This window comes from Musca autumnalis, unplaced genomic scaffold (assembly GCF_047663935.1).
Source record: "Musca autumnalis isolate F117 unplaced genomic scaffold, ASM4766393v1 scaffold_5, whole genome shotgun sequence".
In the NCBI taxonomy this organism is placed as follows: domain Eukaryota; kingdom Metazoa; phylum Arthropoda; class Insecta; order Diptera; family Muscidae; genus Musca; species Musca autumnalis.
In genome coordinates this window covers 54,787,237-54,812,523 of record NW_027412088.1, presented here as the reverse complement: position 1 = coordinate 54,812,523, position 25,287 = coordinate 54,787,237, and the positions used below count along the sequence as shown (strand labels likewise).

General features: G+C 38.9%; 1 protein-coding gene across 3 annotated transcripts in view; it reads left to right on the top strand.

Moving 5' to 3' along the window:
* LOC141405107 (uncharacterized) overlaps window positions 1-25,287 on the top strand; it is a 78,408-nt gene that overhangs the window by 14,452 nt on the left and 38,669 nt on the right. Inside the window, exon 1 of one of the 3 annotated variants that reach the window (XM_073989103.1) lies at window positions 16,830-18,515. The exons of the other annotated variants lie outside the window; for them this stretch is intronic. Within the exon in view, the coding sequence (XP_073845204.1) occupies window positions 18,299-18,515 (217 nt within the window). The 5' untranslated portion in view covers window positions 16,830-18,298. Of the gene's footprint in view, window positions 1-16,829; window positions 18,516-25,287 lie in introns of those variants that run through there. 3 annotated transcript variants of the gene reach the window in all.

The following is a 25,287-nucleotide window of genomic DNA, read 5'->3' as shown; positions in this document are numbered from 1 at the left end:
CACACCTGACTGCTAACCCCATGTATTCCGTGTACGGGTCGTTACAACAACGCTAAAACCACTTAGGTCTGTATTGGCAAAACTGGTGAAATAGGAAGGCTAATTCCCCACCTCCACTTCTGGTGCGATCCTTCCTCAGTACTTCGTAACTATAACAACGCAGTAAGCTGCAAATTTTGCTTGGTTACCTTCACCGCCGCGATCGTGATATCTTTCCGACTCTGAAATCGATCTTAACACGGAGTCCATTACAATTAGATTGCAAAAAGGATGCGTTTTCAGGGATTGGAACAACAACGGCTGAGGTTTAAGTGCTGCGTGTACCTTTGCTGTTGGAAGTCGCGTATTTTGATGACGACGACGATTTCCTGGGTCTCGGTTCACGCAGCATGCATCAACATAGTCCCTGTCGTAATTCCTCGCATGGACGAATCCAAAACAACCCCTGAGATGCACCCACTCCCGACATATGTTGTATCTCACCGAAATTTGAATGTGGTGGATGCGGAAGTGACAAACTAAGCACATACAAATTGGTCCTGGGTTTTCCTCCGTCCCCGCACGGACCAAAAGAATCCGGAGCAGGCATTTCGGAATATGCTGCTCCTAATACAGAAAAACTATAAAAATACTAACGTGTGTATACTGAGGTGGCAGCCATATTGGTCTATGGTCCCGTCAGGGTCTTGCCATATTTATGCTGAGTTGGATATAACGCTTTTGAAATAAGCTTAACTTCTTTTATTAGACCATGATTCCTCCAAAAGAATATGACAATCATACACATATATGTATGTATCTTTTTTTTCTTAGAGTCTCCACAAAATAGTGCTTCCACTGTAATTTCATAATGAAATCTACCGACATGTTTTCAATTTTATCTACATATTTACTTTAACATTCACTCACACATTTATTTATCTACGATCGGCGAAATGGTATTAAATTTTGCAAAGATAAAAAAATCATTAATTGATTGTCTCATTGCTTCCGTCTACAGCCATCAGCTCTACAACCAAGCAAGGTATCTATGTACAGATGTTCGTAAACATGGACACTAATTCCATTTTATTGATACTTTTTGTTTGGAATGTTTTCCTTTTAGTACATTTTTACAAGTCGCGTGAAGTTTTTTACGGATTTATTTTCTCTGTGAATTTTATTTAAAATATTGTTTTTTTATTCCGACACGAAAATGAAACTATATTGGAATATAATTATAGCCTTTGTAGTGATTGTAATTTTATCGGCAATAATTATTTTTCTTGCAATATTTTTAAGACGTCGAACTCGACAAATCCAAAATGAACGCCAGTCGCCGGTGGAAATAAATGTTATTTCGAAATAAATTCTTCAAAATAAATAACATTCAATTTCGGTGTGATAATAATTATAAGTTCAAACTTAAGACTGTTACTGTAGCCCAAGGTAGGCCCTAAAAGAAATCTCTTTAAACAAGTAAAAAATTGTCAGTCGGCTTTGCCGACAGATATATACCATCAGCCAATGTGAAGTGAAACTTTCACCTACGGACAGATCAAATGTATTTAAGGTCTTTTCAGAATTTTGTGGCCCTTTTTGGACATTTGAACTTGCCGACAAAAATGTGAATTAGAAATTAACTGCACTAAGACACAAATGTTGAACTTTTGCCCCATTCATGTGATATCGTCCTAGCATTTTAGTGACATTGTTTAAATATTGGGGAGAAGTACCGCAAGTTGTGGACCGGTATTGCCCCATGAAACTAAGTTTGGATGTTGGACCAAATCGGTTGAACAGTTCGAGAGTTATCGTGCTCTCCGACCGCCACATATGGTGACATAGGGATTGTTTACACCTTTCGGGCTGTTTTCCTAAGAAATATGGACTTGCCACTGAAAAAACGTTTACTATCGTAATGTAGGTAGCGAATGCAAATCGCTTCAACAGAAATCAAAGTGATTCGAGAGCAGGTCTCGAAGTGAACTGATCCGAAATTTGTGAGAGGTACCAGAAGGAGTAGACAAATATAGTCCATATTCGAACCTGATCTATATCTGGTAGATATATTAGGATGTGCAAAGTATGCATTACATCGGTTACTCCCTTCAAGAGTTATCGTGCGCACAACTTTTCCGAAGATTTTTCAACTTTTGTGGGGGAGGTACCTGAAGGAGTGAACCGATATGGCTTATCTTTGAATTTAAACTATGTTTGGAGAAAATATTACGAAGGCCAAAGTTTGGACCGAATCGACAGATCCGTTCCAGAGTTATCTTGCGCTACATCCACTACACACTGTGTCATAGGGGCTTTTTGGCTATTTTCTCAGGAAGTATGTACTTGCCCCTGATGAAACTTATACCGTTATATGGGGGGCAGTGAATACAAGTTGCTACAACAAAAATCAAAGCGATTCGTGAACAGGTCCTAAACTGAACTTTTCCAAAATTTTGTTTGGGAGGTATCGTGCGCACAAATTTTCCGAACTTTTGTGGGGGAGGTACCGGAAGTAGTGGACCGATAACTTAAACTAAGTTTGGACAAAATATTACGAAAGCCAAATTTTAGACCGAATCAGTTTATCCGTTCGAGAGTTATTGTGCGCACCAGCCAGCCAGACAGACGGACGGACATTGCTAAATCGACTCCAAATTGTGTGAAACACATTTAGTCCAAACATACATGGGGTCTAAAACCATTATTTCGATGAGGCACATTTTTCCCGTATGAAAGTGTATATACCCTTGTTAGCATAAATGCTGAGGGTATAAAAATTCCACGCTTAAGGAAGGCATTTTAAAAAAATTCTTTAAAAAATCCACGCCCGTGGTAGGGCTTATAAAAAATTTCTCTAAAAATTCCACGCGTAAGGTAGGCCTTATAAAATTTTTCTTTAACAGATTCCCCTTATAAAAATTTATCTAAAAATTCCACGCTTATAGTAGGCCTTATAGAATATGTCTGTAAAAATCATGCTTAAGGTAGGCCTTATAAAGAAATTCTGTAAAAATTCCACGCTTAAGGGTGGCCTTTTAAAATATTTCTGTAAAAATTCCCTGTTTAAGGTAGGCATTTTAAAAAATTCCTTTAAAAAATCCACGCCCAAAGTAGGCATTTAAACAATTTTGTAAAAATTCCATGGTTATGGTAGGCCTTATAAAAAATTTCTGTAAAAATTCCACGCTAAAGGTAGGCCTTTTAAGAAAATTCTTTAAAAAATCCACGCTTAAGGTAGGCCTTATAAAAATTGTATGTAAAACTTCCACGCTTAATGTAGGCCCTTTAAAAAATTCCTTTACAAAGGCCTTATAAAAAAATTCTTAAAATTCCACGCTTAAGGTAGGCCTTATAAAAAATTCTATAAAAATTCTACGCTAAAGGCAGGCTTTATAAAAAATTCTGCAAAAATTCCACGCTTAAGGTAGGCCTTTTAAAAAAATCCACGCTTAAGGTAGGCCTTATAAAAGATGTCTGTAAACATTTCACGCTTAAGGTAGGCCTTATAAATAATTTCTGTAAAAATTTCAAGCTTAAGGTAGGACTTTTAAAAAATTCTGTAAAAATTCCACGCTTAAGGGAGGCGTTATAAAAATTTCTCTAAAAATTCCACGCTACCTTAAGCCTTATAAAAAAAAAATCTGTAAAAATTCCACGCTTAAGGCAGGCCTTATAAAAAATTGTGTAAAAATTTCACGCTTAAGGTAGGCCTTTTAAAAAAATTCTGTAAAAATTCCACGCTTAAGTCAGGCCTTATAAAAAATTGTGTAAAAATTCCACGCTTAAGGTAGGCCTTTTAAAAAAAGTCTATAAAAATTCCACGCTTAAGGCAGGCTTTATAAAAAATTCTGTAAAAATTTCTCGCTTAAGGTAGGCCTTTTAAAACATTTTTGTAAAAATTCCACGCTTAAGAAGGTAGGCCTTTTAAACATCTACGCCCAAGGTAGGCATTTAAAGAATTCTATAAAAATTCCACGCTTAAAAATTCTGTAAAAATTCCACGCTTAAGGTAGGCCTTATAAAAAATTTCTGTAAAAATTTCACGCTTAAGGTAGGCCTTTTAAAAAATTTACGCCCAAGGTAGGCCTAATAAAAATTTCTGTAAAAATTTCACGCTTAAGGTAGGCCTTTTAAAAATTCATTAAAAAATCCACGCCCAATGTAGTCCTTATAAAAAATTTCTCTAAAAATTCCACGCTTAAGGTAGGCATTTTAAAAAATTCCTTTAAAAAAATCTACGCCCAAGGTAGGCCTTACCTATTCTTTTTTTTTTCATTTCTTACAAACCACATCTTGGGTTGTACGCTTTTAAATTCATTTTAGAATTTCCCTCCCGCTTTTGTGTGGTGAAAAGTTTAAAGTTTGTATTAGCTTACGGATATCAACCATAAGTTATCGATAATCGAATAATAAAATCGATCAACCACTGTTTGTTGTTGGGATTTTTATTAATTTTTTTTTAGTTTTATAGCTTATCATGGCTACCAACGCAAACAAACAAACGAATGCCTTGATAATTTCGGTAGAATAAACAGTGAATTTCTTGAATATCAATCGTCGATATCATTTTGTTTTCAGAAGCAGAATTTATATGACCCATATATGGACTGACTGACAACTGACATTAGTTGTTACAGTTCTCGTTTTTAAAAACGGTTGCAATCTCCGAAAATGACTTCAGCTTTTTTGATTACATTGTGTGTTATGTTAATTATCGTCAGCTGTGTATTTCTAATTTCGTGTATTTTACAAAAATTGAAACAAAAATGCAGCGAACAAAATTTGGAGCGCAGTGGTAATGGAAGTATGTTTCAAAATAAGGTTTGAATTCACTTTAATGTGATTCATAACAAACTGTCAGTTCCTTGAACTTATTTATGTTTCGAATAGTTACAATACAGTTGAATCTCGAAAATTTGTAATCCAATCATTTGCAATCCAAAAAAACTATGCCAGATTATACAATTTTTCAATACTAAAATAAATTGAATTTTTATTTGTTGAAAGTACATATTTAAACTGGGAGCCACCAGTTCAATCCCTGACAAGAACATCAAAAGTAAGGGTCTTCTTTAGATAGAAGACCTCCTTAGGGTCTTCTAGCTCTTATTGGTCTTCTATAAATATAAGATCTCCCAAAAGCCTTTTACAGATAGAAAAGCTTTGAAGTGTCTGCTATACATAGAAAACCCCCTAAGGATATCCTATAGATAAAAGAGCTCCTATCGATCACCTATAGATAAAATACCTTCTAAGAGTCTCCTATAGATGGAAGACCTTCTAAGGGTATTCTATAGATAGACCCCCAAAGGTCTTCTATAGCCAGAAGACCTCCTAATGATCCTGTACAGATAGGGGACATCCTAAGAGTCTTTCATAGATAGAATACCGCCTAAGGCCTGCCAAGGGTGTTCTATAGAGAAAAGTCATCCTATGGGTCTCCTAGGTTAGGTTTGGGGATGTGCAGCCACTTTCGGAGACCTTCCGGTCCATTGTGATCATCCAGTAGAAAAAACAGAAAAATGTTGTAAAGAAAAGAGGAGGTGGGAAAGAGAGGAGAGAGGGAAGAAATAAAAAGAGGAAGTTATTAAAAAGTAAAGAACAAATAAATTACAAGAAAGTTTAAGAGGGGAGGAATAGTTTTTGAGAAGGAAAAAGTTTTATTTTGATGGTAGGCAGAATAATAGAAACATCATTTACGCGTTCAGGTTGCGCTGTCCCAGCCACTTCAGATTTTTGATGATGTTGTAGATCACAGCAGGTTCCACAGTTGAGTAGAAAGTTAGACATGGTGAAAAGTGAACACCTACTAACCTATGTCGTCTACGAGCCAGGGCTGGACAACGACACTGGAGGTGCTCGATCGTCTCCAACTCCTCCTCATCCTCAAAGAGTCTGCAATAGTCAGTAACTTGGAGAGATGGAGACAGCGATAGCTAGATATGTAGACTGCGATCCTCGTCTAGCTAATTCATCTGCTCTTTCATTACCCAGATAGTCGCGGTGTCCTGGTACCCATCATAGCCGAAAGCCGTTTGTTAACGTTCCCAAGGCTGATCTACACTTAAGGACGACAAGCTAATTCACCTGCTCTTTCATTACTCAGATAGTCGCGGTGTCCTGGTACCCAGCATAGCCGAATGCCGTTAGTTAGCGTTCCCAAGGCTGATCTACACTTAAGGACGACATCGGATTTGATGTTGCAGGATTTGATGGCTTTAAGAGCCGCTTGACTACCGACAAAGATAGCCACCGGTTCAAAGATTACTGCATCCAAACTTTTAATCAATTCCGCTGCCTTCCAAATCGCGAAGATTTCAGCCTGGAAGACACTACAGTTGCTGTCTAGCCTGTAGGTGTACTCAAGAGATAGCCTTTCACAGTAGACGCCAGCCCCGGTACCTTCCTCCATCTTGGAACCATCTGTATAAAAAGCCAGACCGTCTGTATAAAAAGCCAGACCAGATAGTTATAACGACGTCTATATCGTCAAATCTCAGGACTGGTGATATATAGTCGCTCAATTTTCCGCGTTGGTTCACATTTATGCCTGATTCGTTCAGGATACATCCATGCCCATAGGTACAACCGCGCCAGAGATCCTGTTGTAATGCTGAGACTCAGAGGTTATAAGTTCAGCATTGCCTTCAGAACAGCCTGTGGTGTGCTCATGGTGGCTCCAGTTATGAGCATCGCGGCAGCTCTTGGCACCTTGTCAAGCCTACTGGATGTCGATTTTTGGCGCAGTGAGTGCCACCAAACAAGAGAACCATAGGATAAGATGGGTCTAACCACGGTGTTATACAACCAGTGTATAATCGATGGTTTTAGACCCCAACTTTTCCCAATAGAATTCTTACATGAATAAAGCGCAATCAATCCTCTCGTCGCCCGCTCCTCAGCATTCCTGTTTCATCGCAATTGACAGTCCAGGATTGTGCCAAGGTACTTTGCCTCGGGCGAGAGCTGAAGCTGCACTCCATCCAGTGTTGGTGGTACAAAACGCCGAGCTTACGCTTTCTCGTGAACATCACCAGTTCTATCTTGGTTGGGTTTACTCCAAGGCCATTGGCCTTAGCCCAGCGCGACAGCGTCGATAATCCTCCCTGCATAAGCTCCGAAATGGTTGATGAAAACTTACCGGAAATCAGCAGTACTATGTACGTCGTCCGCATAAGCAACAACTTTTATACCTTGATTGTCCAGATCAGTCAAAATATTGTTTATAAAAATTAGCCACAGTAACGGTGGGAGCGCCCCGCCTTGGGCAGTGCCTCTAGTTACTGTTTTCCTAATTTTTGTCTCCCCTATGTTGGAGTTTATAATTCTGCTTTCTAGCATATTATTTATCCAACAAGTTAGAGGTTAAGATGTGTTAACTTTTTTAAGTGAGAGTTTTATGGACTCAAGTTCTACGTTGTTAAAATCTCCTTCTATGTCCAGAAAGGCAGCCAAGGTAAAGTTTGAGTTTTCCATATTCCTCTCAATGAAGCCAACCACCTCATGCAAGGCAGACTCCACAGATTTGCCTTTGATATAGGCGTGTTGTGAGTTGCTTATAGAGGCGGTGTCTACATGGCTCCTTATCTCCACCTCGATCAGTCTTTCGAGAGTTTTAAGGAGAAAGGATGATAAACTGATGGGTCTGTACTCCTTTGGTGCAGAGTGACAAGGTTTTCCCGCTTTGGGAATGTAAGTAACTTTTACCTCTTTCCACAGACCCGATACATACGAGACAGTCAAACACGCCCTATAGATCTCCTCCAGGATTTGATATAAACGTGGCGATGCAAATTGAAGCATCGTCGGCGTTATACCATCCGGCCCAGGTGACTTATATGGCTTGAAAGTGTTGACAGCCCATTTAATCTTATTTCTGTTAACCACCTTATCAATGAGATTCGAATCCATAGGCTCTTTAATTTGGAAGTCGTCACATTCATTATTGACGGTGTCCGCATCCTTACAGCCTGGGAAGTGGGTCTCTGTCAAGAGGTTAAGAGTCTCAGTAGCAGAGTCTGTCCACGCACCATCTTCCTTATTGATACTTCCGATGGATTTAGGGTCCTTGGAGAGTAATCTTCGAAACCTAGCTGCGTCGTTGATTCCTTCTACTGACTCACAGAAATTAACCCAAGATTTTTTCTTAGCTCGCTTGATCTCACTCGTGTATTTATTGAAACTCACCTTGTAGGAGTCCCAATCAATGTCGAGTTTAGTCTCATGCGCCCTGTTATACAGTCGCCTGGTGGTTTTTCTATAGTTTGAAGACCTTCTAAGGGCCTCCTATCGATAGAAGACCTCCTAAGGGCCTTCTATAGAGAGAAGACCTTGTAAGGGTTCTTTTTAGCTAGAAGACTTCCTAAGGGTCTTCTGTAAATATGAAACCTTCTAAGGGTCTTGTATAGAGTAAAGACCTCATAGGGGTGTTCTTTAGATAGAAGACCCTCCTTCGTATTTTCCTAGGAAAACTTGTACCGTCGTAATGGTGCCAGCAAATACAAGTTATTACAACACAAATCAAAGCGACTCGAGAGCAGTTCTTAATTTGAACTTATCCGAAATTTTGTGTGGGAGGTACCCTAAGGAGAGGACCATATTGACACCTCATCTATGTTTGGTAGAAATTTCACGATGTACAAAGTATGGACCAATTCGGTTACTCCCTTAAGAGTTATCGTGCGCACAATTTTTCCGAACATTTTTGAACTTTAATTAAATTAAATGTTTATCGCATATTTACATTTTTCACCAAAAGTCAAAAATTACAAAAAGTCGATTTTTTTGAATAGCTTGGATTTTAGGCCAATTGCGTGGATATGCATAGGTCAAATGAAGCTTTATAAGCGTGAAATGACCGATAACAGAGAATATTACAACAAAATGCAAAAAAAAAACATTTTCCCCTTATGAAAGTGTATATACCCTCGTTAGCATAAATCCTGAGGGTATAAATATACCAAATCCGTCCGTGCAGTACATTCAATGCATAAGCAGGGCACTATCATTGACGTTTTGTATGAAATATGTATGTATGTTGATAATAGAATTGCCAGACACATTGCGTCACAGTCTATCACCACCTGATTCTTATTAAAATTTACTCAGATCTTATTTTGGAACAAATTCAGTAGAACGACCAGACACAACGTCAATGTCTACACTTTGTCTGGAACAAAATCGCATAAATCAATACCTAAGCATCGATGATAATGATAATGGGTGTTTCTTTTAATTTTTATTTTCCCAGACAGAGAACTTTGCCCGAAATATCTATCATCCATCGATGGAATATCTTTGCCAGACATCAAAAATTCTCTAATTGTAAATTTCGAAGTCTGAAAAATTGACAGTTGTTATTGTAATCATATGTTTCTCGATTCCAATATTTAATTTCTTATCGCTATGACAGCTGTGTACAGCGTCTGGACAACAAAGTTCACTCTGCACGGTTGTAAACTCTTGTAGAGAAAATACCGATGAATAGGTAGGTATGTTGATGTACACTGCCGCTCACTTGAATAGGACTCTGCCCCCATAGTATTCTTCTCTTTGGGCACAAAACTGGCGGTTTTTTCGACAGATAGGTACGAATGCCTACGTAGGGTAACAATAGAAATTTAGGGGGCTACGAGCGGTGCAAATTTTCCAAAACGACTCAAAACCAGGCTATAAATGGAATTAAGGCACAAATCTATTGGACCTTGTCGGGGAAGAAATCAAAAAGAGTGGATCTAATTTCGGAATATATATCGGACATTATGGACTTCCCTAAGACATAGCCTGTTGTAATTAAAACCGCAAAGACTACCTATGGTAAAATTGCAACACAATACCGGATGTGGCCTTAAACTGAATTTAACGTAAATGCGTTGAACTTTGGTGTGGAGTGTACCCATGGGTCCATCAAGTGCGCCTGATATTTTGAACTTTTGTCGGTTCTCGCGTATAGCTTTGGACCTCTCTCTCTCTCTCTTGGCCATGAAGATCTCTGCTGACATGTCTGGTTGGGGGAAGCGTGTCAAATCCCAGCAAAAAAAATCTTTACAAAATAATAAATAATTTATAGTACTTTCTGGTAATAGTATCTACTTACAAAACTCCCTACTAACCCATTATTTTAACAAAGGCATGCCGCACTGAATAACTAGTTATTCTATGGGGCCACTAGAAGTTGAAAAATAAGCTAAAGAATATATGTATGCCACCGTGGTGCAATGGTATGCTCACCCGCCTTGCACGCTAAAGGTCGGTGGCAAAATACCCCTGTTGGCGACATTTCCTGAGTATTTCAGCCTTATAAAACGTCTCTACAAGTGGTGTCTTAAGACACGCCGTTCGGACTCGGCGATAAACAGTAGGTCCCATATCATTGAGCTAATATAAATCGGGGTGCACTCATTGATATGAGAGAAGTCTCCCTTGTCCCTTCTGGTATGTTTGTGGAACAATAACAATATATGTTCTATTTTTATTTCTATTTTGCTCTCTGCTCGATTTGATCATGCGAATTTGTGATTTGTAGCCGAACACACTACACACTGTGCCACGAACAGACATTAAGGGTTTGTTTAAACGCTTACGTGTGCACCACCAACTATTTTTTTTTTTTTGTTTATTAAAAAAAAAACTCGCCTGCTGAGGGTAAGTTTAGAACGCACAATCCTAGGGTTTGTAGTCGGTCACAAATGCTCTGTGTTACCGTACTCATTACTTAGTAAGTAGTGAAATAAGTAGTTTTGCCTTGTTACATTAATTTGTAATGTGTTATATAATGACTAACAGATACGAATTTTTGCTGGGCTAGACCGTGATAGGGATGCTCAAGGCAACAACACCCAAGCAGGTACTGCATCGCCTATATATTGTTTTGTACCGGTAAAAATATTCGTCTCCTCATGAAGAAGGTCCACGGCTGTCAAAAGGGACCACCTTTTGCAGTCCTCCGGCCGGTATTCTGGTAGTTTTGCATACCACACTGATCTCGCATAGCTTATCACAAAAGGGGCCTATTGCTTTATAAGAGGTCAACAATGTTACTTGAAGTGCTGCCGGCTAGCGACTTGAGAACCTTGTTTCTACTTCTAATCTTGTTGCAAAAAAGCTGTGGCTTGTACGGACAACTTAAACATGCCGTCGAACGATACAGCCAGTAGCTTTGGGTAGTAAGTGGTCGTAAGAAGTACACCAACGACCAATATGTTCAGGGGAAGCCTCATTTCAGCCGTCCAGGTGGTAAACAATGCGGCAGTGGATTTAGCGGCGGGTATTTTGCCGGGTACACTGCACTAAGTCAGCTACGTAGGCATTTAACCTATCACATATGTCATCGACGATAGAATCCGACGACAATATCGCCTTGAGGGAGTAAAATTTCAAAAAGGAATAGTTTAAACAGTTCCGGTGATATCACCGGCCTTGAGGAACTCCTTTTTTCACTCTACGGACCTTGAACTTCTTATTTCAGAATTCCACTCTAACATTTCAAACCGGGTAATCTTCTCTAAGTCCTCAAACAGCTTGACATGGTTGACAGTATCGAAGGCCCTCAATCGCAACCATAACTGTTCGGTCACATGGCCTGCTCTGGTTCAGTGCTCGTAACTGCTTCTCATCATAAGGAGAAGTAGTGCATCTAGAATCTTTGCTACTAGCGATAAAAGGGAGATCGGCCTGTACGATTACCCTTTGCTAGTAGCGGGACCACCCTGCCAACTTTCCAGGCTTCTCGTACAATATTGTACAATGACAAATGATAGATTTAGGACACTGAATGTCGTCGTACGCATATTTTTCTGCGAAAATGTTGAACTGTTTTGGGAAGGTACCAGAATATGGTCATTTTCGAATTTGATCTAGGTTTGGAAAGAATATAATGTTGCCCTATGTTTGGACCAATCAGTTGATCCGGTCGAGAGCATTGGTACGCACCAGCCAGACAGACAGAGAGACTCCTATTGTCTGCAACGAATTCGTCTGAAAATATCTAGGGTCGGGTTGCCCGTATTTTGGTCACATGGGACTGAAAGTGGAAGTAACTCGGATCTCGTCCAACCAGATGGCCCTTTTCTGGTACCGCAGGTGGTATATAGAATTGGGTAATCACTTCTCTTCTTCGCACCATCACAGATTTGTACGGCAGCATTTCCACACCTAAATTGAATGCAGTTCGCCATGGAAGGGGTGATTAAGTCTTGCTCCTCACAGTAAAGAAACTACGACCCTGTAAACGTGGTAATTGGACTATTCCACCCTATTCCTTGAATGTGCCTAATTTAACTTATAGTAGTGCCGATTACGATATTTTGTAGTCAAAAATATACAATTTTAGCAAAAAAAGAAAAAAGTTGAACTTTTGCGGGGTAGGTACCGTAGTATCTTCTTTATCTTTATCTAAGATTCGCACAAATATTACGATATCCAATTTTGGACAATCGCAGTATCCTATTCGAACTTTATTCTGGGCACCTGCCCTTTAGGGTGTGTTTACAGGCTTCGTGCAATTTCTTCAGGAAGTAGGACTTGCCCCTGAAAAAACTACCGATAGAGCTATACCCTTAGCGTCGGACCTAAAGGAAATAAGCACAAAAAGATCCGAGACGAGCTTTTAGACTGCATTCTTCCAAACTTTGTGTGTGAGGTACCCAAGAGCGTGGTCCGATGTAGTCAATATTCGTACATAATCCGAGCCTGTATGAAATAATACGAAGTAATATTACCATGTGCAAAGTTATGACCAATTCGATTACTCCATTCGCACCCTGCGCATCACTTTAGCGAATATTTTTGAACTTTTGTGGGGGAGGTACCCGAAGGAGGGTACCGATATGGTCCATCGTCGAACTTGGCTTAAATGTAGTTGAGGAGCACCTCTCGAATGGTGCTGAAATTTTTGCAGTAGATAGCCCTTGGCGCCCTGAATACAACGATATATAATTTTCCGGGGGAGTCCATACTTCCTTATATATGGGTCTTGACATTTCCGAAATTTCGTACTTTAACACCATTAGGTATGGGCACCTCTCGGATCGGTCTGAAATTTTTACAGTAGATAGCCCTTGGCCCTTAGCCTCGGACCTATAGGAAATAAGTAAACACAATACTTCTGGTGTCCATAGGGGTTGTTTGAGCTTTTGGGACCAATTTTTTAGGATGAATAAACTACCCCCAGGGCCCACAAGAAGAACTTGTTAAAAAAAATCAAAAGGATCCGAGACGAGCTGTTAAACTACACTCTTTCCAAACTTTGTGTGGGAGGAACCTGAAAGTATGGTCCGCTGTAGTCAATTTTCGTACATAATTCGAGCCTGTATGAAATAATACGAAGTAATATTACCATGTGCAAAGTTATGACCAACTCGATTACTCCCTTCGCAACCTGCGCACCATTTTAGCGAAAATTTTTGAACTTTTGTGGTGGAGGTACCCGAAGGAGGGGACCGATATCGTCCATCGTCGAACTTGGCTGAAATGTCGTTTATGGACACATCTCAGATCGTGCTGAAATTTTTACAGTAGATAGCCATTATCAACCTGAATAGAACGATATATAATTTTCCGGGGGAAGTCCATATTTCCCGAGATATGGATCTTGACATTTTACAATTCTAACGTGGACGGCAATATGGGTATCGTTTTAAAGCTTTTGGAGAGTGCTTTTGTGCACGCGGCCTAGTTTTACACATTTTTATAGGAGAATGTATTAAATTCATGGTCGAATCCGGCTACTTAGGAAACTTTCAATTTAAAAGAAAGTTTGATCACGTAGCCCATTTTTACACCTGTCCATAGGAGAAAGTCTTAAATCCCCAGCCGAAGAACGTCTATTTAATAAGACTTACAATTTAAGGGAAAGTTTAATTCGCGTAGCCCATTTGTTGCACCTGTCCATATGAGAAAGTCTTAAGTCCTAACACTTTTTTATTATGTTGACGTATAATAATTTAATAAATTATTATTAGAAAATTTAATTATAATTATTAGTTATTGGCGGTATTGAAAAGTACTCTTCCTGAGTTTTAAAACGAGTCCTATATTGCATAGTTTTTAGAAATAATGGTGATAAAAGTAAAAAAGGCAAGACCCATATCACGGGAAGTATAGACTCCCCCGGAAAGCTATATATCATTGTGTTCAGGGTCCCAAGGGCTACCTATGGTGAATATTTCAGACCGATCTGAAAGCTCCTAAACGACACTTGGTCCTCGAACTTGACAAAAATAGTTCGCATCAGCCAGATAAATCGACTAAAATTGTCTGAAACAGATTTCATCCAAACCATTATATCGATGTGGCACATTTTTGGTCGTATCAAAATGTATTTAGCCACTTTAGGCTAAAAGCTAAGGGTATAAATATTTTCCTCACCATGCTTTAGGAGACTAGAACAGGGTTTAACAGGGTTATGTTGCTCGGACCAGGGAAAGATCCGTAAAGTTACTTCTTACAATGTTCAAAGCATAATGTCGATGGTGGCGATATCGAAATTTCGTTAAGCAGCTTCGCGGACATCAATGCTGTAACATGGTGATGCATGAAGGGCAAAAAATTGATGTACTTTTTTAAACCTCTGGATATGGAGATAATGTTAATAACTGAACCACTCCATTCCGCCAACCTCTGTGAATATAACGGCGGTTATTCAGAGTGAAAAAACTTAAAGCAGAAAGTAAGAAAGCTCAAGGGGTGTGTTATCATTCAGAATAACCTGCAACATTCCTCTTTTTACACGCAGAGAAAAAAATATCATTGATCCAACAATATTCGAAGAGCAAAATATGTATTGTAAAGATATTGTTAAATTCCGCATGTAGTATTTTAAGTCCAACAATCGTTTTTGTTAATTACAACAATTGTTTTTATCATATTCAACAATAGTTGTTGTCATATCCAACAATAGTTTTTGTATGCTAGACAATATTATTCTCTTTTCTTCGACAATTTCATTCTCTTCTCTCGGTATTCGATGACGTGGTGAAAAAAAAAAACAATTTTGGTGAGTTTTGTTTGTATGAGTTCCTGCTATCTTTGTTTTTTATTTATTTTATCTTTGTTCTTTGTTCTTTTTTTGTGTATGTACACCATGAGATTCTTGTTATACCCTCAGCCTTTAGGCTAAGGAGGGTATATACACTTTGATACGATGAAAATGTGCCTCACCGAAATAATGGTTTTAGACCCCAAGTATGTTTGGACGAAATGTGTTTCAGACAATTTGGAGTCGATCTAGCCATGTCCGTCCGTCTGTCTGTCTGTCCTGCTGGCTGGAGCGCACGATAACTCTCGAACGGATGAACCGATTCGGTTCAAATTTTGGCTTTCGTAATATTTTGTCCAGATTCGATTTAAGTTCGAAGATGGGCCATATATGCCTGGACCATATATTCGGGTACCTCCCACACAAAATTTCGGAAAAGTTCAGTTTAGGGCCATCTCTCGAATCGCTTTGATTATTGTTTTAGCAACTTGTATTCACTGCCCTCCATACGACGGTACAAGTTTCATAAGGGGCAAGTCCATACTTCCTGAGAAAATGGCATGAAAGTTGCAAAAAACCCCTATGACACCGTGTGAGGTGGTTGGAGCGCAAAATAACTATTGAACGGATCTTACGATTCGGTCCAAAATATGGCCTTAGTAATATTTTGTCCCAACATAGTTTAAGTTTGAAGATAAGCCATATCGGTCCACTCCTTCCGGTACCTCCCCGACAAAAGTTCGGAAATGTTCGGAAAATTTGTGCGCAAGATAACTCTTGAAGGGAGCAACCGATTTCGTCCATACTTTGCCCATCGTGAAATGTGTACCAGACTTAGATAAGGTTTCAATATGGACTTAATCGGTCCACTCCTTCGGGTACCTCCCACACAAAATATCGGAAAAGTTCAGTTTAGGGCCATCTCTCGAATCGCTTTGATTTTTGTTTTAGCAACTTGTATTCACTGCCCTCCATACGACGGTACAAGTTTCATAAGGGGCAAGTTCATACTTCCCTTATGACACCGTGTGAGGTGGTTGGAGCGCAAGATGACCCTCGAACGGATCTGCCGATTCTGTCCAAAATTTGGCCTTAGTAATATTTTGTCCAAACATAGTTTAAGTTTGAACATAAGCCATATCGGTCCACTCCTTCAGGTACCTCCCCCACAAAAGTTCAGAAATGTTCGGAAAAATTGTTCGTAAGGTAACTCTTGAAGGGAGTGACCAAGGTAATTCATACTCTTCACATCCTAATATATCTACCAGATTTAGATGAGGTTCGAATATGGACTATATTTGTCTACTCCATCCGGTACCTCCCACACAAAATATCACTTTAAGACCTGATATCGAATCACTTTGATTTTTGTTGAAGCAACGTGCATTCGCAGCCTCAATTACGACGGTAAAAGTTTTTCAGGGGCAAGCCCATACTTTTTGAGAAAACAGCCAGAAAGGTTAAAAAACCCCTATGGCACCATACGTAGTTGCTGGAGAGCACTATAACTCTCGAACTGATCAACCGATTTTGTCCTAAATTTGGCCTTCGTCATATTTTGTCAAAATTTAGTTTCAATTCGAAGATGGACAAACCGGACCTCTCCTTAGGGTACCTCCTCCACAAAAGTTCAGCATTTGTGTCTAAGTGCAGTTTATGGTCTGTTCGAAAATCCTTTGGGAATGTATACCGATGCTTTGTGGTCCTGTTTTCAGTGATATTATGTTTTTCGTGGACCCGTCCATGCTTCTTGGCATACTGGTCCAAAAGTTATACGATGACCAACAGAAAAGACTAGTTGGCGCGATATCTATCGAAAATATGTATATGACTCCCAAAATAAGATTCACTTTCATAATGGACTATGGCGGTCCTCCGCAACACTTTTGAACTTCAATCCTATTTTATCGGCAAGTTCAAATGTCCAAAAAGTGCCACAAAATTCTGAAAAGGCCCTAAATACATTCGATATGTCCGTAGATGAAAGTTTCAATTTACATAGGCTGAGGGTATATCTCTGTCGGCAAAGCCGACTGCTAGTTTTTTACTTGTTTTTATTTATTATTTCTTATTCTTCTCCTTGAGTTTTGACATTTGTTGTAATTTTATGGTATCTCTTATGTGGGGGTAGGTGCTTAGAGGATGAGCGCAATGGAGTAGTTATGTTTCTTCATTCAATTTGTCTTTTTAGTTAAACCTGGAAAAACCTCGTCATGTGTTGGGTTTGTCAATGCTCATAATATTATACGTGACATTTATACCAATGTTATGTGGAAAGTGTATATGAGAATCAAAAATTTCAGTAACAGGTTTTCTGGGCTGACAATAGTTTTTGTAAAAATTCTAGATTATGATAGTTCCCACCATAGGTATTGTCAATGATTTTTACAATATTGAGGAATTTCGCAAGTTGTTTTTTGTTTTGTATTTTTGGAGCAAAAGATGGTATTTTTGGATTTGCAGATAGATATAGATATATTGTTCCAACGAAAGCGAAAAGTATTTTTTCTCTGCGTGTATTCTCCAATCAATTTCACAGCATTTTTGGACAGTCACTTTCCCCGAGGAATACCCCCACATATCAACGTCCTAGCCCAATTAGGTTTATCTCTGCTACTGCACAGACGCCAGTTATAGCTCTGCAGCACGTCGTCATATTTTCTTTTGGCAACTGTTAAAGAGAACCCGAGCTCTTCATAATCGAATTTTACGCAGCTTTTCGTTAGATTTACAATGGCCATTGACGCAAAACACTTCTTATCGCTTAATCATCACGCTTTTAATGTATGCATGGAAGATGGCTGGCGGCAGGGAGGGAAAGAGAGGGATGGGGTATGACTTAAAATACTGTGACCAAATGCCGTAGTAGCAGAAGTTTAAATTAATTGGCTTTGCAAACTAAAAAAAAACTTGTGGATCATTGATCGGCATAGTAGTGATAATTGTTTTACACCACTTGATATATATTTTTGATAATCGTCTACCCCGCCCAGCCTACCAACATTGTTGCAGTTTTGCTTTACACCGATTATCATTTGTTGTTGTTGTTTTTGTTGTTAGTATTTACTTTATTATCTTATCATGGCTAACAGATCAATAAATGTGGCTTTTGACAGGGCCTTAATTGAATTGGCAAAAATGTTCTTCTTCTTGTACCTCTTGACGTTGTGTGTGTGTGTTTTACTTCGTAAATCAAACAAAACAAAAAAAGTAGCACTCCAACCTACATTACTTCTACTCCAATTTACTAAAGTTAGCATCAGTTATAGTTTGTATTCGTTTCAGATCGGTCCCAACGCCAATAAGAATTCTCAGTAAAATAAACCAAGCACCAAAAAAATGTTTACCTTTAATCGCGTTCCGCCAAGTAACAACAATCATAATAATGATCCATCGTCGGATCAGTTCAGTCTCAATGATCATCACCACACCTCGACAATTATTGTGTGTGTAATATTTGCCGTGGTCTTTATCACAATTACAACGGTGATGTGCTGTTCGTATTGCAAGAAACGAAGAAGAAATGTTGATGCCCTATTTCCCGAAAGTAAAATCAGTACGTCAAATATATATTTTTTGTTCAATATTGTATTAAAAAGATTTGCATATAGAGAGTGATGAATACGATATGAATGTGTGTGGAGAAACGGGTTGGAAGACCAAACTGTTCCAAAAAACCAATTAAGGACCTATTCACTGAAACAAAAAAAAGCACACAAATTTCATACTTTAAATATTTTAAAGTGAAAGATTAAACTGTTTTACTGAAGTGAAAATGACACTAATGTGTCAAGACCTTCACAACCAAATATTGGATGAATATCCGGTAAAAATCAACTAAGAAAATTTGAATTACCCCCCATTTAAAGAAAAACATTCTCAGATCCCTGAGAAGACCTTTTTCTACATTAAAAAAAAACATCCTTAGGTCCATAAAGTCCCTGAGGATGGTTTCTTCTATAGAAAAAATCTCCTCAGGGATCTTAGACTTTCTATAAAAAAAATCATCCTCAGGTCCCTGAGGAGACTTTTTCTAAAGAAAAAATCATACTCAGATCCCTGAGAAGACCTTTTTCTATAGAAAAACCATCCTCAGGTCACAGAGGAGACTTTTCTATAGAAAAACAAAACATCCTCAGGTCCTTGAGGTGACCTTTTCTATAGAAAAATTTCTTCAGGTCTTCAGTGACTTTTTCTATAGAAAAACATTCTGAGGTAAAGCCATCCTTAAGTCCCTGAGGAGACTTTTTTCTATAAAAAAATCATGCTCAGGTCTTTGAGGTGACTTTTTTTTTTCTATAGAAAAAATTCTTCAGGTCTTTAAGGTGACTTCTTCTATAGAAAAAACATTCTCAGGATCCTGCAGAGACTTATTCCTATAGGAAAAACTATCCTCAGATCCCTGAAGAGACTTTTTATGGAAACTCCATTCTTGGTTCACTGATGAGATTTTTCCTATAGAAAAAACCATCCTCAGGTACCTGATTATACTTTTTCCATAGAAAAAAATCAGCTTCAGGTCCCTGAAGAGACATTTTCTATAGAAAAAAAAAATCCTCAGGTCCCTGAGGTGACTTTTTTTATAGAAACAATTCTTCAGGTCTTCAGTGACTTTTTCTATAGAAAAAACATTCTCAGGTAATAACATCCTTAAGTCCTATAGAAAAAAGCATGCTCAGGTCTTTGAGGTGACTTATTTCTATAGACAAAATTCTTCATGTCTTTGAGGTGACTTCTTCTATAGAAAAAACATTCTCAGGATCCTGCGAAGAATTATTCCTATAGAAAAAAAACCATCCTCAGGTCCCTGAGGATACTTCTTTCTGTAGAAAAAAAACCTTCATGCCCCAGAGGTCACCTTTTCTATAAAAAATTCTTCAGGTCCCTGAGGTAACTTTTGTCTATAAAAAAGTGAAAAAAGTATTAGTCGGCTGAGATATATCTCTATATTTACCCTCAGCCTGAGTGAATTGAAACTTTTATCTATTAAAAATATCGAATTGAATACCGGCTACGCAACCGAAATCCGTTTCCCTAATAATTAGAGGGTTTTCAGATTTTGTAGTCAGGTCCTCGAAGAGATTTTTTCTATAGAAAAAACCATCCTCTGGTCCCTGAAGATTTTTTCGATAGTGGTTTCTTCTATCGAAAAAATCTGAGGAGACTTTCTTCTACAGAAAAAACATCCTCGGGCACATAAAGATATTTTTTTCTATAGAAAAACCATCCTAAGGTCCATGAAGAGATTTTTTCTATAGGAAAAACAATCCTCAGGACCCTGAGGAGATTTTTTCTATAGAAAAATCATTCTCCTATCCCTGAGGAGACTTTTTTCTAAAGAAAAAAAACATGCTCAGGTCCATGATGACATTAAAAAAACAATCCTCAGGTCCTGAGGAGAATTTTTTCTAATAAAAAACAGATTTTTTCTATAAAAAAATCATTCTCCTGTCCCTGAGGAGACTTTTTTCTAAAGAAAAAAAAACATCCTCAGGTCCATGAAGAGATTTTTTTATAGAAAAAAACCATCCTTGGGTCCTGAGGAGACTTTTTTCTATAAAACAAGTAAAAAAGTGTCAGTCGGCTTTGCCGACAGATATATACCCTCAGCCAATGTGAAGTGAAATTTTCACCTACGGAAAGATCGAATGTATTTAAGGTCTCTTCAGAATTTTGTGGCCCTTTTTGGACATTTGAAATTTGAAATTAACTGTACTAAGACACAAATGTTGAACCGTTGTGGGGGAGGTACCCTTAGGGAGGACCGATGTGGGCCATATTAGAAGTTAAACTAAATTTTGAAAAAATATTATGAGATCCAAAGTTTGGACCAAATTGGTTGCCCCATTCAAGTGATATCGTCCTAGCATTTTAGTGACATTTATTTTAAATATTGGGGAGAAGTACCGGAAGTTGTGGACCGGTATTGCCCATGAAACTAACTTTGGATATTATATGACGAAGACTAAAGGTTGGACCAAATCGGTTAAACAGTTCGAGAATTATTGTGCTCTCCGACAGCCACATATGCTGACATAGGGATTTTTTTACATCTTTCGGCTTTTCCTAAGAAATATGGACTTGCCCCTGAAAAAACTTTTACTGTCGTATTGGAGGTAGCGAATGCAAATCGCTTCAACAAAAATCAAATTGATTCGAGAGCAGGTTCTTAAATGAACTTATCCGAAATTGTATGTGAGAGGTACCCGAAGGAGTGGACAAATATAGTCCATATTTATACCTGATCTATATCTGGTAGATATATTAGGATGTGTAAAGTATGGATCAAATCGGTCACTCCCTTCAAGAGTTATCGTGCGCACAATTTTTCCGAACATTTTTGAACATTTGTGGGGGAGGTACCTGAAGGAGTGGACCGATATGGCTTATCTTCGAACTTAAACTATGTTTCGACTAAATATTACTAAGGCCAAATTTTGCACCGAATCGGCAGATCCGTTCGAGAGTTATCTTGCGCTCCAACCACTACACAGGGTGTCATAGGGCTTTTTGTACCTTTCAGGCTATTTTTTCAAGAAGTATGGACTTGCCCCTGATGAAACTTATACCGTTATATGGGGGGCAGTGAATACAATTAGCTACAACAAAAATCAAAGCGATTCGTGAACAGGTCCTAAACTGAACTTTTCCGAAATTTTGTGTGGGAGGTACCCGAAGGAGTGGACCGATTGAGTCCATATTGGAACCTCATCTAAGTCTGGTTACTTCCTTCAAGAGTTAGTGTGCGCACAAATTTTCCGAACATTTCCGAACTTTTGTGGGGGTGGTACCGGAAGGTGTGGACCGTTATAACCCATCTTCGAACTTAAACTAAGTTTGGACAAAATATTACGAAAGCCAAATTTTGGACCGAATCGGTTCATCCGTTCGAGAGTTATCGTGCGCTCCAGCCAGCCAGACAGACAGACGGACGGACATGGCTAAATCAACTCCAAATTGTCTGAAACACATATCGTCCAAACATACTTGGGGTCTAAAACCATTATTTCGATGAGTCACATTTTGCCCGTATGAAAGAATTTATACCCTCGTTAGCATAAATGCTGAGGGTATAAAAAAATCTTCAGGTCCCTGAGGAGACTTTTTTTCTATAGAAAAAATTCTTCAGGTCTTCAGTGACTTTTTCTATAGAAAAACATTTACAGAAAAACCATCCTTTAGTCCCTTTTTTTCTATAAAAAAAAAAATTATGCTCAGGTCTTTGAGGTGACTTCGTATATAGAAAAAAAGAGATTCTCAGGATCCTGCGGAGACTTATTCCTATAAGAAAAACTATCCTCAGGCCCCTGAAGAGATTTCTTATAGAAAACCCATTCTAAGTTGACTGAAGAGATTTTTCCTAAAAAACCTTCCTCAGGTCCCTGATTAGACTTTTTCCATAGAAAAAGTCAGCCTCAGTTCCCTGAAGAGACTTTTTTCTATAGAAAAACCATCCACATGTCGCTGAGGAGACTTTTTTCTATAGAAAAACTATCCTCTGGTCGCTGAGGAGACTTTTCTATAGAAAAAAAGCCATCCTTAGGTCCCTGTGGTTGTTGTTGTTGTAACAGTGTTTTATTATGTTTGTATGTTCGTTCTCCTGTTCAATTTGGCTCGCTTAAGCGACTGCAATATCCCGAGCGTAATTGAGCCAAAACTACTCTGGTTTCTCGTGGTGGCTGACGCTCTTCAGCTGCGATAGATGGGGGATGTACTCCGATGACTGCATTCACACAATAATTGCTCATGGCCTTGGCAACTGTGTCCGTGTGAATGCTGTTGAAACCTGCCTGATATGCCTGCTGATCCAGAGGTTCTCTCCTATATTGCTGGACCTCTGTCTCTTGAGCATGAATATCCTTCCTGATATGCCTGGATGGCTCTCACGGTAACACCCGAGCAAGTACTGCAACGATAGCATCTAATTAAGTTGTCGTACTGGAAGAATCTTTGCCTCCTCATGTAGATGATCCACTGTAGATTTGAGGAGGCCACCTGTTGCTGTTCTCAGGGCGGCATTCTGACAAATTTGAAACTTATCCCACTGCGTGTGACATAAATTCGGGGACCAAACTGGCGCCGCATAGCTTACCACAGACCGACCTATCGCTTTATACGTGGTCAACAAGGTTTCTTTATCTGCACCCCAAGTTCTGCCGGCTAAGGACTTGAGAACCTTGTTCCTACATTTCAGTTTATCGCAGAGAGCTGTGGCGTGCGAGGACGACGTGAAAGTGGTGTCGAATGCGTCCCCTAGAATTTTGGGACAGTTTGTTGTAGGAATCGACCATCGACCCTGATATTCAACTCTCTTCTATACTGCGCCGTCCATGTGGTGAACAGAGTGACCGTCGATTTAGTGGCGGATATCTGCATATTCCTCGCGTGGAAAATGGTGGTAAGATCGGTTAAATAAGAGTTCAGTCTTTCACAGATGTCATCAGGGTTCAGTCTTTCACAGATGTCACCACTCCTTGGGGAACCCCCTGTTTCAATCTACGGGGCTTGGATTCCTTGTTCCTGAATCCCACATGCGACTGGCGACCACACATATAGTTGATTATTCAACGTCCCTGAGGTGTTTTTTTTTTTCTATAGAAAAACATTTTTCAGGTCTTCAGTGACTTTTTCTATAGAAAAAAAAATCACAGGAACAAACCAACCTAGTCTCTGAGGAGACTTTTTTCTATAGAAAAAACATGCTCAGGTCTTTGAGGTAACTTTTTTCTATAGATAAAATTCTTCATGTCTTTGGGGATGACTTCTTCTATAGAAAAACATTCTCAGGATCCTGCGAACACTTATTCCTATAGAAAAAAACCATCCTCAGGTTGCTGAGGAGACTTTTCTATAGAAAAAAACCATCCTCAGGTCCCTGTTGTTTTCTATATAATTCTTCAGGTCCCTGAGGTAACTTTTTTCTATAAAAAAAGTAAAAAAGTATCAGTCGGCTGAGATATATCTCTATATGTAACCTCAGCCTGAGTGAATTGAAACTTTTATCTATTGAAAATATCGAATTGAATACCGTAAACGCAACCAAAAACCGTTTCCCTAATAATTATGTATTAGAGGGTTTTCAGATTTTGTAGTCAGGTCCACGAAGAGATTTTTTCTATAGAAAAAAAAAACCATCCTCTGGTCCTTGAAGATTTTTTTCGATAGAAGAAACCATCCTCAGATCCCTGAGGAGACTTTCTTCTACAGAAAAAACATCCTTTGCACATAAAGAGATTTTTTCTATAGAAAAACCATCCGCAGGTCCATTGAGAGATAGAAAAAATATAGAAAAAACCATTCTCTGGTCACTGAGGAGATTTTTTTCTAAAGAAAAACCATCCTCAGGACCCAGAGGACATTTTTTCTATAGAAAAATCATTCTCCTATCCCTGAGGAGACTTTTTCCTAAAGAAAAAAAAACATCCTCAGGTCCATGAAGAGTTTTTTTTAAAGAAAAAAAAAACAATCCTCAGGCCCTTAGGAGATTTTTTTTCTATAAAAACAGATTTTTTTTCTACAGAAAAAATCATTCTCCTGTCCCTGAAGAGACTTTTTTCTTAAAAATAAAACATTGAAGAGATTTTTTAATAGAAAAAAACCATCCTCAGATTCCTGAGGAGACTTTTTTCTATAAAAAAAACTCATTCTCAAATCTCTGATATCATCCTTAAACTTGGTTTTTCCATCGGAGTTTTGACCTTCTTTTGATTCGTATATCGTCAAGTGGCTCGTATTCATATGTCTTTCTGGCGGGGACATCTTTATCTATCGCAATCGTTGTAGCTCGATACGTTCTATTATATCACTATCATGAAGATCCCTACTGACGTGCCTGGATGGGGGGTCCTATCCACCATATGGTAGTTAGGGTGGCTCCCGAACAAGTACTGCAACGAAAGCATGTCATTTTCTTGCTGTACTAGAAGAATATTTGTCTCCTCATGTACATGGTCCACTGAAGACATGTGGAGGCACCCTGTTGCTGTCCTCAAGGCAGCATTCTGAATACTGTTCCATCGCGTTGCACTTATATTCGCGGACCACAATGGGGCCACATAGCATGCCGCAGACCGACCTATCGCGTTGTAACAACAAGGTTTCGTTATCTGACCCCAAAGTGCTGCCGGTTAGGGATTTTAGGACCTTGTTCCTACATCTCAGCTTATTGCAGATAGCTGTGGCATGCGCGAACGACACGAACATGCTGTCAAATGTTACCTCTAGGATTTTGGGGTAGTATGTGGTCGGAATTCTGCTACCATTGACCATGACATTCAACTCGGTGCTTACCACTGACGTCCATGTGAACAGAGTGGCCACAGATTTAG